The sequence below is a fragment of the Rattus norvegicus genome, chromosome 2, assembly GCF_021556685.1.
Source record: "Rattus norvegicus strain SHRSP/BbbUtx chromosome 2, alternate assembly SHRSP_T2T, whole genome shotgun sequence".
Classification (NCBI taxonomy): Eukaryota; Metazoa; Chordata; class Mammalia; order Rodentia; family Muridae; genus Rattus; species Rattus norvegicus.
The window spans coordinates 53437508-53457626 of record NC_141535.1 but is presented as its reverse complement, the minus strand read 5'-3'; the positions used below and the strand labels follow the sequence as shown (position 1 = coordinate 53457626).

At 42.8% G+C, this 20119-nt stretch overlaps 2 protein-coding genes and 1 long non-coding RNA gene across 27 annotated transcripts in view; all 3 read left to right on the top strand.

Annotated features, from left to right (window-relative positions):
• Window positions 1–7194, top strand: part of Zbtb35 (zinc finger and BTB domain containing 35) — a 28583-nt gene extending 21389 nt beyond the window's left edge. For 22 of the 23 annotated variants that reach the window (XM_087622311.1, XM_087622359.1, XM_087622300.1 and 19 more), the window contains 2 exons: window positions 3562–3692; window positions 5352–7194. In XM_087622311.1, the coding sequence (XP_087478437.1) occupies window positions 3562–3692; window positions 5352–6026 (806 nt within the window). In that variant the 3' untranslated portion in view covers window positions 6027–7194. 23 annotated transcript variants of the gene reach the window in all.
• The window catches only part of LOC134485850 (uncharacterized), a 704841-nt gene that overhangs the window by 615093 nt on the left and 69629 nt on the right, over window positions 1–20119 (top strand). The window lies entirely within an intron of this gene.
• Nim1k (NIM1 serine/threonine protein kinase) overlaps window positions 15524–20119 on the top strand; it is a 44010-nt gene continuing 39414 nt past the window's right edge. The window contains 1 exon segment of the mRNA NM_001447254.1: window positions 15524–15734. The gene's annotated coding sequence lies outside the window, so the exon portion shown is untranslated.

Below are 20119 nucleotides of genomic sequence, written 5' to 3'. Positions count from 1 at the left end.
CTTATTTTTGAGACAAGAGTCTGTCACTGCCCCTGAAGGTCACACACTGGCTGGCTGGCTCCAGGGAGCTACCTGTGTTACCCTATTACCCCATTACCTCAGGGCTGGAGTCACAGCTGTGCTTCCACACTGGGTTCTTGGGTGAACCAGACTCAGGTCTTCATGCTTACATAGCTGGCACTGTACTGAGTCATGTTCCCAAGCACTCTACATTGTCTTTTCAAAAGGCTGTAACAATTTGTGCTTATAAGTTTTATTGGTAATGAGAATCGCACACTAATAAAACATAACCATATTTTGAAACATAATGTGTTGAACATATTTCTCAAAGTTTCTTATTATTTTTTCCATCATATGGCAACTGTACACTGCTGTGCTTCATTAGGAGAACAAGTGACCTGGTCACTTGTGTCCGTCTGCTGAAGTATATTGGCATCGTCCAGAACCTCCTCGGCACTGAAGCCTTAGTCCTGTTGTCTGCAAACACTGTGCTGTCTGACTCTCCAGGCCTCCCTCCAAGGCTCAGCTCCTCCATCCCTTCCAGTGTATTACCATAGTTCTGATTTCCATCTTAGCCTCAGCCTTGTTATGTCTGTTCTTGCGTAGAGGGGTCCTACTTGTATTTAAGAACAGCCTTCATCTTGGAATTATTACAACTCTTTACTCCTAGTGAACAGTGCTGGAAAAAATGGTCTCTAACCTTAACTGAGTAAGCCTCTTGTCTGATTTGTCTCTTCCTACTTCTCCAGATTCCCGCCGTTGTCTTCCAGATCCTTCCACTCCACTTTAGCATTAGCATTGCTCATGTTGCCTTCCTCTCCAACAGCTTGCTCTTCTTCAAAGACGTCTACCAAAACAATGTCCGTCTTTATTAACTCACCTTGTCCTCTTCCCCTGCCTTCTTCTCCCACTGAAAGTCAACAAATGGTGTTTCTTGTTGATTAGGGATCTCTTCCAGTGCACTCCCAACCCCTTTTCTTTTAAAGAGAGAGTTTGTGGGCTGGAGAGGTAGGTGGCTCAGTAGTTAAGTGTATTGCTTGCTGAGATCCTGGTTCAGTCCCCAGCACCCATGTGGCAGCTCACACCTGCCAGTCATTCCAGTTCCAGGGGATCTGACACCTTCACACAGTCATATGTGTAGGCAAACACCAATACACATTAAATAAAAAGTGAACATTGTAAAAATTTAAAAGGAAAAGTGAGTACATGTATCTGTGTTCCTGACAACTGAACCTGGGGGCCTTGTGCACTGCCAGAGAAGCATTCTGCCATTGAGCCTCATCCTCAGTCCTACTTCCAGGCGTTAATTGAAAGAATTAACTTCTCCATTCTGGGTAAGCATGGCTCCTAATCCCACTGCTTCTGTCTTCTCTAATTTTCCTTGGTATTGTTTGTCAGTCACATTTCTGTTTTTCTACTGTTAACATCTACTTGGTGTTTTCTCACTAGCGTGTACTCAGGATTTTGTAATTGTATAGCACACTGAGAATTTTGTTCCATACCGGAAGTATTCGTTGTCACTGAAAATAACCTCTTTATATATCAATCCATTGTATTTGGGTCCAGAATTGTCTGTACAATTATCTCCTGGGCATCTCTGCTCTGAATTTCTTTTAAATTCTCTTTCAATCTCTAGTTTTGTTTATTTAATTTTATATGTATAAATGTTTTGCCTGCATGTAAGTGTGCACATAGAGGCTAGAGGGCAGCAGATCCCCTGAACTAGAAATAATAGGTGGTTATGAGATGCTATGTGTGTGCTGGGAATGAAACCCGAGTCTTCTGGCAGAGTAGTTACTGAGCCATCTCTCTAGCCTCTCATTTTTTGAGACGGTTTCATGTAGCCCAGGTGGCCTTGAGTTAATATATTGTCCAGGATGACCTTGACATGGCTTCTACAGAACTCCCAAGTACTAAGTTACGACTGCACCACCACACTGAATGTGTATGGCGCCAAGGGTTAAACCCAGGGCTTTGTGCTAAATTGCAAACCCAAAACCAAAAACCCTAAATTCATCATTTTTCCCAGCATACCATTACAGACTTCATTTGAATGAAGAGAGGGGCTCTTGGTACAAGGTAGCATGCTAAGCCAGAGATTTGGGAGTCATAGTTAGCTACTTCTCCTTACTCGTTTCTATGTAGTGACTTCTGTGCTTCTGACTGAAGTGCACTGCTGCACAAGTGTCCCAGGGCTCTCTCTCTCTCTATGTCTCTCTCTGGGTCTCTCTCTCTATCTCAGTGTGTGTGTGTGTGTGTGTGTGTGTGTGTGTGTGTGTGTGTGTGTGTGTCTCTCTCTTTTTTTTCCCGGAGTTGGGGACCAAACCCAGGGCCTTGCGCATGCTACCACTGAGCTAAATCCCCATCCCCCCCCCCCTCTCTCTTTTTAAAGCAGGTTTTTGCACTTTTTTTTTTTTTTTTTTTTTTCAGAGCTGGGGACCAAACCCAGGGCCTTGCGCTTCCTAGGCAAGCGCTTTACCACTGAGCTAAATCCCCAACCCCATGCACTTATTTTCATGAAAATGTTCAAAGCTGTTTTATGTGCTGTTTGTTTTTAGTTTTGTTAGCGGTCACCTCACTGTGTAGGACTGATTGACCTTGAACCTCAGCCTTTCTGGTGCCAGGGTTAAAGGCACCGCCATGCCCCTGCGCATTTGGCTTTGTGAGAGAGGATCTTGCCGTGTTGCCCAAATTTGTCTCAAATTCAGGATCTTCCCGAGCCAGCGTCTCCTAATCCCGAGAGTGTGGATATGTGGCTCCCTCTGTGTCCTTATCTTTTTACTGTCATCCCTTAAAATGTGGTTAAGAGAGGGAAAACGCTTAGGGAAACGCTAGTTCTATATTTCCAAGTGACTCCCACATCTGACTTACCATGAGTGTTCCCCTTCTTGAGGATGTGTGAATTAAGTCAGGCATGTGGTTCTTGCCTGTCATTGTACCACTTGGGAGGCTGGGGGCTGAGGCATGAACATTACAAGTTTAATTTCCAGCCTGGGGAACATAGTAAAGACTATTGTTAAAAAAAGAAAAAGGAAAGCCTTATGTTGTGGCTTAGCATAATCTCAGCACTGGAGAGGTAGAGACACACTCAGAAGAATGACCGTAAAGAGTATACATGACCAGCTAGTATACATGACAAGTCCTGCCCCACTCCCTACACACACACACACACACACACACACACACACACACACACACACACGCACGCGCGCACGCGCGCGAGAAAATTAATGTGAGCTGGGCGTGGGGTACACTAACCTTTAATCCCAGTACTCGGAGTCAGAAGGATCTCTGAATTGGAGGCCAGCTTGGTCTACATACCAAGTTACAAGACAACCAGAGCTACATAATAGACTTTGTCTGAAAAAAAAGGAAGAAGAGAGAATGATGTTAAAGTTGGCCAGAAGTATGCCTCAGTGGTAAGTTGTCTCCTGGCATAGGCAGAGCCTGCTGTTCAATTTCCAGCACTGCAAAAGAAAAAAATAATAAAATAAAAAGGTGAGCTCATATTTGCTTTTGCTCATGTTCTCAATTTTTCAATGTGTTTTTTTCTTATAATAGGTGAAAAACCTTTTGAATGTTCAAATTGTCACGAGCGGTTTGCTAGAAATAGCACTCTCAAATGTCACCTCACTGCGTGCCAAACTGGAGTAGGGGCAAAAAAGGGAAGGAAGAAGCTTTATGAATGCCAGGTATGTGTGGGTATATTTTGTTTTCATAAGAGGAACTTACTACAGTCATTAGAAGTGCAGAGTATTGGATAATTAATAGTCCTTGACTCGTTGGGTTGACTGAGAAGATTTTGACATGACGTTAAAGCAAAAAACACTATGTGTTCATTGGAAACCATTCCTGGAATTTTGAAATCTGATCTTTTCCTGAATTGGTGAAACCCAGTAGGATCTTCTCTTGTGACGCTGGGCAGTAAGTAAGCAGCAAGCTTCAGCTCCTAGAGAAGCATGCACTCAAAATACTGGATAAAACCGATACTCTCATGCGCCCCAGAACAGCTATGAATATGGGCCAAAACAACCGAAATCCCTTAAACAGTAAGGGGCTTTGTTTTTTAACTTGTACAGCTCTTGCATGTAAACTTAGAAGATGACAATGTCCTCCTGTTGCAGTGTCAAAAGGTTGGGCATGCCTTTAGTTCCTATAGTGTGGGTAGGTTAGGGGGTCTCAAATGCTTTTTTGACACAACATCGCAGTGGTATATCAGCATCTCAGGAAAGCTAGAGCCTCAGAAAGACCGAAGTAAAGTTTTAATACAAGTTATTAGCAGCCCTAGATGATCAATATTGACAAAATTGTCAAGTTTGGTAGGTGGTTTTCTTTCTTTCTTTCTCCTCCTCCTTCTTCTTATTCTTTTTCTTTTTTCTTTTTTTTAATTTAAAAAGGCAATCTGTCCTATTCCAGGCCAGGCTGATTTTGTAGCTGAATTATGGTTACCTCCTGTCTCTCCTAAATGCGGAGGCCTGCACCCCACTCCTGGTTGGGGACAGTAGGTTGGGTGTTTGTTTATGTTTATTGACTAACAGCTGTGCTTTGTCATCAGAGGAGACTTTGTAGGAGTTTGTGCTGTTTTCACTGCGTGGATTTTAGGGATTGGGCTCAGAGATTGTCTCCCAACGTGGTGGCAAGTGCTGCCTTTACCTGTTGAGCCAGCTCACCTGCCCACAGTTAATTATTTTTACCCTTAGGAACAGTCATTAGCTTCTGGGAGAGGGGCAGGAAAGGCAGAAAAAGATAGAACTGTGTTTTCCATGATCAATAAATTTTTCTTCCAAATAGTGTAATGGGTCTAAATCTTGAAACTGTGGGATAAACTATGATATTGGCACTTTATATTGGATATTTAACAGGAGCAATGCCGGAGTGTTCCCAGGATTTAGTCAGTTTTAGGTGTATGGGCTGAAAGGTCAAGTGAAACCAAGTGTGTGAGTAGCTTTGCACTAGGTGCCCTGGGAACTATATTTAAAATGGTTCTGTAATAACTTACCTGTGTGGATGGTAGTGTTTTGTCATTGGTTGGTTTGTTTTCTGGTACTGGGAATTAAACACAGGGCCTCCCATATGCTGCGCAAGTACTTTCCCCACTAAGTCATGCGTTCACCATTCAACCCGTATTAGTGTATCTTTGTGAGGATTTCTTTGCTGTTGTTTTTTGTTTTATTTGGTTATTGTATTTGTTGACTGTTAGGATTAGAACCAGTATAGTGCCTTGTGATTGCTAGGCAGATACTACTGAACTAACTTCAACCCATTAGTGTATTTTATAGAGAATAAATGTACCCGCATTTACTTCAGTATGATTACAATTATCATTAACATACTGTGTTTGGTGATTTCAGGTCTGTAACAGTGTATTTAACAGCTGGGACCAGTTCAAAGATCACTTGGTAATACACACTGGAGATAAACCCAACCATTGTACTCTGTGTGACTTGTGGTTTATGCAAGGAAATGAATTAAGGAGGCATCTTAGTGATGCTCACAATATTTCAGAGCGTATAGTGACTGAAGAAGTCCTTTCAGTAGAAACACACTTACAAACGGAACCAGTGACATCAATGACTATTATAGAACAAGTTGGGAAAGTGCATGTGTTACCATTGCTTCAGGTCCAAGTGGATTCTGCACAAGTAACTGTGGAACAAGTTCATCCAGATCTGCTCCAAGACAGCCAAGTGCATGACTCACAAATGAGTGCGCTTCCAGAGCAGGTCCAGGTGAGTTACCTGGAGGTGGGTCGGATCCAGACTGAAGAAGGTACTGAAGTACACGTTGAAGAGCTTCATGTCGAACGGGTCAATCAGATGCCAGTGGAAGTACAAACTGAGCTTCTAGAAGCTGACTTGGATCACATGACCCCCGAAATGATGAGCCAAGAGGAGAGCGAACCTAACCATGCAGATGCTGCCATGGAAGAGTACGAAGACACTGAGGGCTTGGAGACCAAACCAGGAGAGCACTCCCACGCTGTAAAAGTGGACCACGACAGGACATCTATGCCCGTTTTAGAATGAAATAGCAGTGATATTTCTAAATTTACATTTGGGGTAAACTGATGGGCAGTGTGATCGTAAGCTATCAAATAAGTGGACCAAAGTTAAGCTATTTCTGTTGTGCTGAACTGTTTCTATGGAAACAGGCTGATGTCCTTCCAGTTAATGCCACAGAGTGGGAATATTCCTCATAATGAGTGGGAGCTTTGAGAAGTATATTTCTGGTAACTTAAATGAATTATATTCTTATTATATAGTTGGGTCCGAATGCATCTATTTTCATTGTGGTAAGGGTCTCCGTGTCCTCTTCCCCAGGTCATGTCTCTCCTTAAATTCTTTGCATATTATAAAATCATACTTAAAACCATTAGAATACATACATTTGTATTCTAATGCATGTTTAAAAATTGAGTATGTAGGCAACACAAGGCTGCATGAGGGAAGTGCATTGTTACTGTGCAGTTAATAGTTGGGGGCTAGCTTTAATTCGAACAACATTCTTGTCTAACTAGTGGCTACAAATGCTGTCCCCACAACAGAAACGGTGGTGGCAGAATTTCTAGAATGTTAAAAAAAAAAAAAAAAAAACCACCCTGTGCCTTTTCAAAAACCAACAAAACTTCAGAAAAACATCTCTGGTTCTTTCAAAGTTTGTGTTTTAAAGAGCAGCATAAAGTGCTCTGGTACTTGGTATTTTTGCTTAAAATGACAATTACCAATTCATTTTCCTTTAAGTTACATTGAAAATTTTTCATTTAACGGCGGCTAAAGGGCCATTTTCAATGGAAAAAATTCATTTCCATCTGTGGTAAACTTTATTTTGATGAGAACTTGCACTAGTATTTTACCACCAGATGGGAAAAGATTAGCTGAGCATCATTTTAAAATTAATGTATTTAAATAAAGTACAGAGGAAACATATGTATATAATATATCAGGCTTTGTTTTGAGTGGACTCTTTTCCCCCCAATCCTTAATGTAAAGATTTTGTGCTATAACTTTTAAAGCCATACAAATAAGAGTGCTAAACTGTGGACTTAAAAGTAGTTGTGTAAATATTTTTAATCAGTATTACTTGGAAAATAAAAATATAACAACCACATAAAATCAATATGCTATTTTCTTTACCTGTTAAATACTGGGAGATAATTTACATTTTAAAGTAAACTTTAAAATTATGTGTTCATGACTCTTTTTAAAGTTATTTAATTTTATGTGTGTGGGTGTTGTGCTTGTATGTATGACTGTGCACCGTGTGTGCCTGATGACTCCCTCCCCTAACACAGAAGGTGCTTAGAGTCGGTTGTGAGCTGCCATGCGGGTGCTGAGAAGCAAACCTGGGTCCCCAGAAAGAAGAGCCATCGCTGGCCTCGCTAATGATCAGTTTGGAGATGCTTGATATATTTTTGTGACTGTGGTAAACATGGCTCATTAAGATACAAGATTGTTGTCACATACTTCCTAACCCAAGACTTGCTCGGAAGGCCAGACACACGTTACTTATATCTTTGTAGATCTTATTGACATACAAGTGTTTTTAGTAGTGCCTATTTATTTTAAACATATTTTTCTACTTGTTTTTAAAGAGATCAGCTCAAGCAATACTTTGGTAATTGTGGAATTAAATGGTAACAAGTCACAAAAGTTTGCTGAAGAGGTGTCAGTTTAATATTAAGATCATGCTTACAAAGATCACATGCTGCTTACTAGATCACATTTTATATGTTGAGTAAACCAGCAACAAATGAGGCCTAAATGTAGTCCTCACTTAAGATGTGGATTAATTTCTATCTGCCATTTAGCGTGTGTTGTCTTCATTGAAAACATGGTCATTGAGGAGCTCACTTGAAAGTCTTAAAACTGATGCGGGAAAATGAGAGGGGAGTCTTTGAAGTCTCTGTGTTGGAGGAGACCTAGGCAAAATGTAGTTCATGTGTAATTTGACGTGTGCTGTAGGAATCCGTGTCAGACTATAGAGACTGTTATCACCTAGTCAGAACTTAAAGGACATCTAACCTCCTGTGTTCTGTAAACAGTCCCTCCTCCACAATAAGTATAAAGGCAGCATATTTCTTCTTGATGTTAGTCAGATATGATTTAGTTGAAATAACCTCTGTGTTGGTATTTCTACTAAACTGTGACCTGGGAAGAAAAGTTTTATTGTAATGATAGCTGTCAGTTATAAATCACCTGTGTATACAATCACACACTTCTGTCTCTGACACCTCTTTTTTTTTGTCTTCTACCTCTAAGACACCTCTTCAGATTGTACAAAGCATAAGAGGAAACACTCATTTTCTTTCTGGAATCCACTCCAGTTTTTAATGGGGCTGGGAGTAGAAGAGATAGGAGATCAGTTAAGCCGTCAGACTCGAATTTCCTTGCCCTGGGGCTATGCGCAGCTGTCCCATTTGTGAATCCCCCTTTTACTGGCATTCCAGATTGTAAAGAAAACTGCAATTCTTCCCATGTCACTCCCAAATGTTTTTTAATTTACGTAACCCAGAATATCTGGTGGTCATTAGATTATTTAGGATATGTAAGATGATGCTTTTATTGGAGAAAATTCATCTGTCTAAACAAGTTTATGGGAACTACCCCAAGAAGGTAAAGCTGCCTCAGATGACACAGACTAAGTATGGCATGCCTGCCCGTGGCCCCACTGTGCTTCCCTCTGTATGCTTATACCTCAAGCTCTTAAGGTGGCCTTTGATGGGGAAGGAAGCTTGACTCCTTCCCAGCGTTTATCTCTGAAGCACTGGCCTTTGGTGAGCAGGTAGATGAGTTTAGTAACCTGCAGGCAGTAGCTTAGCAGTTACCAGAGTTTAAAGTCTTGCTAGGTTCTATATCCAGACTTGAATATTCTGTTGGTCTAGGTTAGTGCCTGGGAATTCAAATTACTAAATGAGTTCCCTGATACTGAAATCACTGATTGTTGGGTCTGGAGTCACTTGGTGAACAACTGGACCTACGTCCCAAAGGAAGCATTTGGTTAGCCAATGGAATGAAGTTGTGTGTGTGTGTGTGTGTGTCTACGGAAGTGTTGTACTAAGCTGTATCTTCAGTCCTGGAGTAACTGAGAAGCTCTTTAAGAGCACATGCTACTGTAGATTGTTCGTGGCAGCTTTTGAATATAATGACCAGATCGTGACAGTCACAAACATTCAGAACAAGCAAGAACATTATACATCATCTCAGCAGTTTTTACGTTCTTGAAATGCAAATGCCACAAAGATAGGAAATGCTAGAGAGAGCAATAAGACATTAAAAATTAAATCATTCTAGTTGATTAGTAACATTCTTGGTGCTGGGTAATTCACATGCAGTAGACACAAAATGTTAACTCAGACCTGTCAAGAACTAAATGTCAGTGTATGGATTTACTTACAATATAGCTGATGGTTAACTCTGGTGTGTGTGCCTATCTGTATTAGACAAGTAACTTGTGTAAAGCTGTAATTAAGGAATGCTATGGATGGGGTACTGAATTGAGAGCCATAGTCCAAATGAAACCGTGCTTACTGAGAATAAAATCAAGCGAAATTAACTACCTAATAAGTACTTTGGATAATTTTCATCGTCTAATCTAGAGCCTCTTCCTGCTCTTCATTGTTCAGTTGTGAGTAATAGCCAATGTCGTTTATAAGAAAGTATCACACCAAGGATAAGAAATAGCTTGGGGGTTGGGGATTTAACTCAGTGGTAGAGCACTTGCCTAGAAAGCACAAGGCCCTGGGTTCGGTCCTCAGCTCCAAAAAAAAAAAAAAGAAAGAAAGAAAGAAATAGCTTGGGCAGGTTTAGGGAAAAGCTAGCAGTTCTAATTCTTGTTGGCCAGAAGACAGAAATGTTCTACAGTTTTGTCCTGACCAGAGGCCAGAATACAGAGGAACTGTTGTTTCTTGTTATCTCACTTTCTTAAATGAGCCCTTCCTCCTGGGAGCCATACTTGAGTGTGTGACTGAAACCCCAGTCCAGACACTAACCCCTTCTTGTGAACAGCTTTTGAACTGGATCTCTGGATTTTGTGGTGAGAATTGATTATACAGTTTGTCAGTTTCTGCCTGTCCCTTAAAGGATTTTTAAGGTCTCAGCTTTTGAGAGAGCGTCAGGTAGCTAGAAGCCATTGAGGATAGACCCCTTCCCTCATAGTCATCTCTCTGCAAACATTAGGAAGGAAAGCATGATTACCTCTTCTTAGGTAACTTCCTGGAAAAGTGTCTCTGAACCTGTTAGGAAACATGAGCTGGTCTCTAAAGGAGAGACATTGTTGTTTCCTCCCTTACATGTAAATCAGGGACTTGTCCAAAAGTCCAGCCTAAAGAAAGACAACTGGCCCAAATAAACATGCTGGAGGAACAATTATCTCATTCCCCTTAGAGATAGATACAATGTATTTTCCCTTCCCAGCAGTCCCTCCCTTGGTGCAGCTGCTATCTTTTCTCTTTCTCTTGGGCACTGCCCAAAAGCTTAAGTGTATCCTTCCTGTCATTCTGAGCTTTCCTTCACTGGAGCCCGGCTCTCTGCTGTGGAACTGCTTGTCAACCTTCATTGCCAGATTTCCCAGGTCTAAACTCCGAAGACACGGCTTCTCTCTCTTTCTTCTATCTCACTTCTCCCAGCAGCTGCCTAGAGTTTCAGCTTGCTGCTAGGAGCTCAAAAAAGGAAGCTTGACTTCCCTGCAAAACTAATTGGTATATTTGGCTTGAGAGGCTGGAAATACAATCAACCAGTGATGGGGTGCTTGCCTGCTCTGCTGAGGGAAGGGTCCTGAGAATAGTCACTGCAGTAAGGATGGAGGCAAACTCAGATTGCACAGTGAGAATTAGCACGCCCTTTCTCAGTGCCGGGTTTTTTCTCTAGGTTTTACTTGTATCTTAATTTTAGTAAGAAATTTTATTGTTCAGTATTATGTAAATCAGAGCTAAATGTCAGGACAGCTAAAGTAAACACCTGGGGGCTGGGGAGATTAACTCAATGGTGAAGTGTTTGTTGCTCAAGGACCTTGGTATAGATTCCCACCTTCCATATAAAAAGTCAGGCGTGGTGGCCCATTCCCAGCATCCTCTTTGGTAGACTGACAGGAGGATCCCAGGGGGCATACCTAGTCAGCCATGCTAGTGGAACAACCAGAATCAGTGAGAAATCCTGTCTCAATAAGGTGAAGAAAGATTGAGAACATCCAACATTGATCTATGCCTCCTCGTAGACGTGTGTATGTGCCCCGCCCCTCAAATCACTTGAAATAAAACCACCTAGAATATCAGAATTCAACAGGGGCTACTGGCCCCTCCTTAGTCACTGTGTCCTCTTTCTTTTTGCTGTTGTTGAATGACACTTGGTAAAGTAAAAATCACGTGATTCAAAATGAGAAAAAATTAAAGCCACCCCAACTCATCGATCAGAAATAACCTAACATTAGATGAAAAGCATTCCAGGCACCTTGGGAGAGGGAGGGGAGGAGGGACAAAAGAGAGACAAGGGCGATTACTACAATTGTTTTCATTCTTTCAATTTAAATTTTGCTTGCCTTTGACTGTAATAAAAACACAAGTGGGCTGACAAGATGACTCAGCCTGTTCACCTGAATTCAGTCCTACCTCGTTGATGAAGAGAATCGACTTCTGCAAGCTACCCTTTGACCTCCATGTGCATAACCCTTGCTCCCCAAGTAAACAATTTTTAAAGATAATAAAGTTAGAACAAAATTATGATAAACTTCACGTAAATGCTTCATTACTACAGCAGTTCTAGGGTGTTTTTTTTTTTTTTTACTTTTTATTTTTTTGGTTTCATTTGGATTTTATAGATAAGGGTCCCTCCAGGTAGCCCTAGCTGGCCTTTATCTTGCTATGTAGACCAGTCTGGTCTTGAACTCTCAGAGATCTGCCTGCCCCTGCCTTCTGAGTTGTTGGGATTAAAGTTATGCATCCCCATGCCTGCCCCACTCTTAGTTCTTAAAAGGTTCTTGTAAAGTTAAAGAACAAATGACATCGCTAAACACTAATCGTTATGAAAAAGTGATCTGAGTGATCTGAGGGACTGAATGTTGGTGTGTCCTCCACCCCCAGTTCATATACTGAAATCACTGTTCCTAGTTTGTTGGTATTAGGAGGGCCTCTGGGAAATAATTAGGTCATTAAAATAGAGCTAATCTTGTGCGTGATAGTAAAGTCATATAAGACACTCCACAACTTGCTCTGGCCCTCCCTCTGCCAGGTGAGGATTCAATAAGAAATTGGTAATCTGCAGCCCATTAAATCGCCATTTCCAGAACTTAACCATTTTGACACCCTTAGCTCAAACTTCTGACTGTAGAGCTACTGATAAGAAAATAACTAAAGTAATTGATTATTCAGCCCAAACCAGTACTGTCTTTTCCATTCAAAAGTATTTTCTGGAATACTTGGATTTTTGTAAAGACTTGAGTTCTTAGATTTGGGTTGTACACAGAATTGAAACAAAATAAATTTCCTGGGACAGGCTGAATCATTTTGAGTTGCAGATTCAACCGTGGAATAATAGTTTACAATCTTAGAGACTGTAAGATTCTCTTCTAAGGTTTGTCAAGTGTCACCAAAGAGAGAACGAGGAAGGAAGACTAGAGGTGGCAATGTCCAGTTGAATGGCCAGGTTCACATGCAGTATGGCTGCATCCTGTGTAACTTAACTGGAGAATGAGAGACTGGCTGTCTTTGCCCCTAAAAAGCAAGTGCACAAAAAAGTAGAGGGAATTCTGAACATACCTGAATCCCAACTCCTTAGACACTGGTGAATGCAGCCCGCTTAGCCACTGACCCCATCCTTCAACTTCCCAGGCTTTCTGGCCAGGTTGATACATTGTTGCTAGAAACATCCCATTAGTTCTCCCAACAGCTCCAAGATTACAGATAGGAGAACTGAAGCTAAGAAATGTTTGTCAAAGGTGTCACCAGCTAGTAAAGACTTAGAGCTAAGATGGCCTTTTAACCATTAACGGTATTTCGTTTGTTTTAAAGAGTTATTTTTATGTGAGTGCACGGTAGCTGTCAGACACACCAGAAGAGGACACTGGATCCCAGATGGTGGTGAGCCACCATGTGGTTGCTGGGACTTGAACTCAGGACCTCTGGAAGAGCAGTCAGTGCTCTTAACCACTGAGCCATCTCTCTAGCCCACAGTATTTCTTAAAGAAAGATCCAAGTGTCTCATACATTTAACATGTCCAAAAAAGTTAAAGGTTAGAAACCATATTTCATTGAGTTTCCCAAGAATCACAGGCCTGCCTACACTGATGACTGGGGCCTTAGATTCATAAATTCTATTGAAAAAATATTTTCTAGAAAATACTTTTATGAAGTATGCACATGCCCTTGTAGAAAAAGGAGAACTTTGAGGTCACTGGCAATTGCCCCCACAGTGAGGTGCATTTCCAGACATGAATCACAAATTTGTATTTTCTCTTTCCAAATTTTGCTCACTCAATATGTGCTAAATGTTTCCTTCTAGTCATGAGTTTTCTTAAAGGCTGGATGGGTGTGGTGACACATGCCTATAATTCCAAATTTGGGGGAGACTGGGGCTGGAAGACAACCTTGAGTTCAAGTCCAGCCTGTATTACCCATCAAGACTGTTTTGTCTTGTTTTTTAAGTCAGAGCTCCGCATAGTGTTGTATTGTAATCTACTTTTGGGTAGACTTTTGTAGGAGAAAAAATGTCTTTCAAGTGGAGGAAATCAAATGTATTCCATTCATCTGTGACTGAGGAGTCCCAGAATGCCAAGGGGCAAACAGATCTGATTTGGAAGGAGGAGAATCTATCACAGTGGTTCTCAACCTGGGTGGCCTAAGACCATTGGAGAACACAGATCTCTACATCATGATTCATACTAGTAACAAAGTTACAGTTATGAAGTATCAGTAAAATAGTTTTATGGTTGGGGTCACCATAGCATGAGGACCTGTCTTAAAGGGTTGCAGCATTAGGAAGGTTGAAAACCGAGCTCTAGTGTGAAACTTAAAGAAAATGGAAGATTCAAGGGGCTGGCAGAATGGAGCCCGGTAAGCACACTTGCGAAGCAATTTCTGACCTGACATTTTTCCTTGCTCTGTGGGGGCATGGTGTGTGAGTTTTGCCACTGTAGCTGTATGTCTGATCTAGGATTTGGGGACCTAGATTTCTATGTAAATTTCCTATAAAATTTTGTCCCATTTACTGTCATGTTTCAAGACTCAAAGGGCCTTTTCAATCTTTTTTTTAATGTGATATTTTTATTTTATCTTATTGTTATAGAAAGAAAATAGACTGGCCATATGCACTACTTCAAGATTGTTTGTTTGTTGTGAGATAGAGAATCCTTTTCATTGATTGGGTTGAGTAAGCAGTCCTTTCAGAGTCCCTTGACTTCCCTGCACGTTGCCAGTGCATGGAGCTGTCCAAGGTTTTTGGTGTTGCCCTTGCTGTTCCTGACCCCTTTAAGGAGCACTGAGGAAGCATCAGCAAAGAAAGGTCTGAGTGTATCTGAAGTCCCAGTGCTTGGGTTCCAGTTCCAGCCCCAGCTTGGGGACCTTAACTGAAGCATATATCTGTCTTTGCTTAAATTTCCTTATCTGCTAACCCAGAACTACTCAGATTGCTATTAGTCCTTATAAAATTATTAATACACTGTCTGACAAATAGAAAAAATAAAACAGACTTCTAGACCCCCAATTTCTGCCTCATAAGAATTTTAGAGGTCGGTTATCTTGATTCATGTAATTCTTCCCTGGCATCCAGGGATACATGGGGTGAGCAGTAATCAAGAAAGTGGACAGACTGCACTGGTTCAGCCATTAAACCATCTGTGAGACTCTGTTCTCGGTTTCCTCCTCTATTAAAGAAAGCAAGTTAACTCCAGGTATTGTCTTCTCTGATCTATGGTATCTGAATCAAATTCCCAGCTCTACACTCAATCCAATGACTTGGCTTCCTAGTTCGTAAACTAAGAAAAGAGCATTTGGCACCTACCACCTGCCAGGATATCACAGCAGGGAGTAGACAAGCAACCAGAGGGCCGCGACTAGGTGGCACCCTGAAAACTAGGCCTGATGCGTGCAAGGGCCCCGGGCAGAGGGAGACAAGCACTTCTTTCTGCAGAGCTTAAGCCCTGCTACTCACCCGGAGGAACTGTCGCGGTGTTTTGCTGGAAGTCTCAGTTCTGTTGAAAGGATTACAGGCTAGTGTCGCGGTCGCTTAGAGGGAAGGAATGGGAGTGTGCGTGCGCAAGGGCTGTTCAGGCAAGGTGTTAAGTCTGTCTGTTCTGTCTCTGCTTCCGATCGTCGCTCTAGGCCCAAATCCCCTCCCGGAAAGTCTGCAGTGGGTGTCCCCCTTGCCACACAACTACACACTCCCCTCTCTTCCGCTCCTCCTTCCTGGCTGCCATAGAAACCAGCCTGCCAGGTCGAGGCCGGTTTCGCGTCGCGGTGACCATCCAGTCTCCTTTCCCTGCTCCCCAGAGCCAGCCCCCCGCTCGGGATTGGTCCTGTTTAGGACGCTGCGAGGCACTCGGCTCTGGTGGCGGAGCCAGAAGCAGACAGGCAGCGGGGTTTGCCACGGCCCTGTGGGTCAGGTCTGCTGCCCACCCCAGTTAGCAGAGCCATAGGAACGACCCAGACGTCTGCGCCCCAAGACACTCACGAGCCTGTGCCAGTGCCTGCCACTCTGCGTGCCTTGCCTGGCCGCGCAGCGAGCTCCCCAGGCGGCCTCCGGACCGAGGTAAGCAGGGCTGGTCGCCGGCGCCTGGGTCACTCTAGCCTTGCCATCTCCGGGCTGCAGATGTGCGTGGCTAAAAAGAGGCTTTTCTCCAGGATCTCAAGAGAAAAAGGAGACAGGAGTTCTGGTCTGCGGTGGCGGTGAAGTGGGGTTAGGAAAAGGTTAAGTGCTCCTAGGGACGTCCACCAGGTCAATCAGCACTATACAGAAGGGGACATTGACACCAGGGCGAAGGCTCCTGTATAGGGTACCCTGATCTGGGCGCGTGCGTGCACCCCTCTGTGTCCACCGTGCTGTCACCCGTGTCTGTCTGTGCTCCCACACGTGAACCAGAGGGCAGCCTAGCATCTCGTATGCCCACAGGGGTTCTCTGGACTACAAGAGCGAGGCGCCAGCCCAAATTCGTTAGTTTGTAACTAGGGCTGAGCACCTGTGTGACCTGGATTAGGAGTGTGGACATAAGTAACTTCTCAGAGCTGTGACCTCAGAGAGGAGTGGTGGTGACATGAACCCTCAAGGACACCATACACCAGAATCCTCCCTAGAGAAAGGCGCTTCTTTGGGAAGATCCAACAAAGTAAGGAAGAACCTCATTTCTCTCCCTGGGCGCCTCTCTAGGATTTTTATAATAGGAGGAGAGAACTTGGGAGTAGAGAAGACTCGGAAATACAACCAGGAAGAGACTTAAACAGGAGTCTCTAAAAAGCCTTCTACAAGCTGAACCCACCCATTGGTTCCGAATGCGAGGCAAAAGATGGACTCTCCTCTTCCTCTACCTCACCCTTTCTCTCCCTTCCCTTTCCAGTTTCCCCCTTCCAGAGTGTAGTACACAAGAGTGTTCTATGTTACCTCCACCCCCCACCACACACACACACACACACACACACACACACACACGCACACACACGCGCGCGCATTCCATTTCAAAATAAGGACAAATGAATCACATTCTAAGTGCTGCTCACCGTGTAATTCAGACAAGTTTGGAAACTAAACAAATCGCGTTTGCACTCTGGGGCCTGCGCTATCCAGAAGGGAACCAAGCAAAACCAGAGGAACAAAAATTTGTTCCAAGTGACGAGTTCAAACGGGAATGTAAAACGGGTATTTGTTTATCACAATAGGGATTTTTTAAAAAATGTTTGAAAATCTGTATACACAGTTTGCATCATCAGCATTCAGTGTGATTCACAGAAGCACTTCAGGAGATGGTTTTTGTTAGTGTTGCAAAAGCCCTTCTAATTTTGGTTGCCATGGTAACTAAAGAAGGCGCCCTGCACTTAAAGAGGCTGCCTAGCTGGAACCAGGAACTGTTCCTGAAGGGAACTCCTCATGTCCCCTCCCATCGCCACAGCAATAACAGAATTCATAAAAAGATATGTTTCTTTTCCTTAAAGTAGTTAAACTCTAAGTCATGTTTTGGTGTGGTTTTTAAAAGTTCTTTTTTCCAAATTTGCATTCCGTTCCGCAGACCTTTCCTCTCATACAGAGGAAAGTAAATGCGGCTGCCCCTCCAGCATGTCAAATGGTCACCAGTCCTGAGGGCCCAGCTCTCTTCCCACACTCACTGAACCAACAGAGGACAGAGGAGCTGTTTGATGTTCAAGGAATCCTGGCCTGGGACTAGACTGCCCTCTCTATTTAGCCGTTAAATTTGGAATTCTAATTAGCTTTCTAATTAGGAGCTGGAGAATGTAGGTGGGGGCCTGGCCAAGGCTTCTGGGGGAGCTGAGCCAGTTCACAAACTGATGTTTGCTGGGCTGTTGAATGTGCTTAGTACAGCTCTCAAGCACTTATTTTTGGACGGACTATTAGGTGGTAAACCTGGAAAAACCTTCAAGAAAGACCCTTTTCTGTTAGGGAGAAATGTGGCTGGGATGTGGGGTTGAAGTGTGTGCTTTTCCTTATTTAAGCTGCATTTCAAATAAAGACAGGCTTGTATGAATCCAAATTTCCCAGCCATGATTATAAATAGGTTATAGAACTCTATGCGCTCTTTTGGCTTTAGGTTTTTCGTTTAGAAAGCTTAATTTGGGACAAGCAGTGTTTCCACTCTTTAAACATTTTTCTCAGCAAGTGTTGGCACCTTTAAAGATATAATTCTTCAACAGCCACCATTTTTTTTTATTTCTCGTGGATTGATGGCATATGAATGGAAATTTCAAAAGCTTCTGAATTTATAGTATCAAAGGGGGAAACAGGAAGATCTTTAAAGCTAAAATAGACTTACTTCATTCAATTTTAATCTATATTTCTCTAGTATTAAAGAGTCTTCACTCATTGGCTGACTTTCTAGAATTTGTTATAAATCTCACTAGAAAACACCAAGTCACTGATGACCATAGTAGTACACTGCTGGAATGAACGCTACCATAGTTTTAAAGTTACTTTGAATGGCTTCAAGGTTTGCTCAGCCACTATAACAGAGAGCATTGACCAGGTGCACAGGTGGCTCGGGACCAGGTGCACAGGTGGCTCGGGACCAGGTGGCTCAGGTGCAGTCCAAATGATTTCAGCTCAGCACCTGGAAAATTAACACAGAAATCTAAGTCACTTGGAATGTTTACGAAGGTGGGTATCAGTCAAGACTTAGAGAAACTTAGGATGAGAAAAGAGACAAAGCGGGGGTGGCGAGTGGAAGTTTAGGCCAGGCAAGAGTAAAGATGTGAGGCCACTGTGAGGAGAAAGCAGATTAAGACGAGGTGAACAGAAGAGACCATCGAGGTGAAAGCGGGGTACAGAGAAGGAGAGCCAAGTTGCATAACCAGAATCTAAAAAGAATTCTACTCACTTCATAGACTAGACTGGCCTCAAAAAATTATTCTTGTCTCCAGTAGTGTTTGCTTTCCTGTTGTTTGTTTGTTTGTTTTTGTTGTGCAAGACAAAGCTTACTCTGTGTAGCCCTGGCACTTCTGGAACTTGCTCTGAAGACCAGGTTGACTCTCGAACTTAGAGATCCACCTGCCTCTGCCTCCTGAGAGTGCTGGGATTGAAGGTGTGGGCCGCCACCACCTGACAAGACTGTAATAATAACAACGCACTCCCACATACAGTCACTGTCAGCTTTTAGTACTTCCGGCTCATCACTTAATCTCCCTATATCCTAATGATTATCTTAAGTTTGCCCTATTTGGATTTGTCAGTTTAGCCCTCACCTACTGAGTTACTCTTCTTCTAGGTATGGATTTAACTCTCTTGATCCACTTCTTCCAACTTGCTTACTTCGGTTTTTGTTGTTGTTGTTGTTTGTTTGTTTGTTTTGTTTTGTTTTTTCAATATACTTTGTAGATGAAACTCAACTACATCTTCCTGAAAGCCTGGGAGATGGCTCACTGGGTAAAAACACCTGGCACGCAAACCTGGGGACTTTAGTTCCAATCCCCTGAACTCACCTACCAGTCAAGATGGGTGGTGCTCGTCATGCTTTTAACTCCAGCAGTCCTAAGGATGTGGAAGGCAGAGACAGAAGAAATCCCAGAAAGCTCTAGGGTCAGCTAGTCTGCAATACACAGCACAGCGGCCAAACAAGAGATGCTGTGTCAGACAAGATGGGAAGCAAGAGAACCAACCAACCGCTCCTTAGGCTGACCTGGACTGCCACAAATGCTCTATAGCGTTCTCTCTCTCTCTCTCTCCTCTCTCTCTCTCTCTCTCCCCTCCCTTCTTCTCCCTCCTTCTCTGCCCCCTCCCTTCCTCCTCTCCCTCATCATAAAAGCTCCTATCAGTATCTAGTCTTATGTAAGATACCTAAATATTTTATAGGACATTAGTTGAAGCACCTCTGTAGTCTTCAGAGATAGTGCAAGGATGGCTTTTAGAAGAAAGGAATTGGTCTCAAAGCTCAATGGCCATTGTTTGGGCGACCTAGATTTTAAGCAGGGGGTGGGGGTGGGAGAAAGAACGAGGGGCTAAAGTCATGCTCTAGGACGGTGAATAAGAACAGCGGCAGGGAGCAAAGGTCTTGCCTAGACCATAGTGGAGAACTCTGTCTTTCCACATCTCCCATAAATTGTATCACAGTTCAGTTAAATCCATATTGAGCTTACATTGTTAGAACTCTACAATAACTGTTCACAGCCTATCCAAGCTGTAAACTGTGATTGTATTCCTTCCAGCCTTTCCCTCTTTATTTCATATGACTTTTTGGAAGATATATTATATCACTTTAGTTTTTTTGAACCCATCACTATTTCTTGCCAAATATTCTAATGGCTGTGAAAACATCTCTTCTCGGTATGTACTCACATTCAAAGGCATCTGGCTAGACCTTTCCTGGCCTCCTCTAAGCCATACAACACAGGGCTAACTGTCAGTTGTCCAGTCCCAACCAGATATATATGGTTCGGATGCATGTGGGTGTTCTGATTTCCTGTCCTCTCATTTTCCCC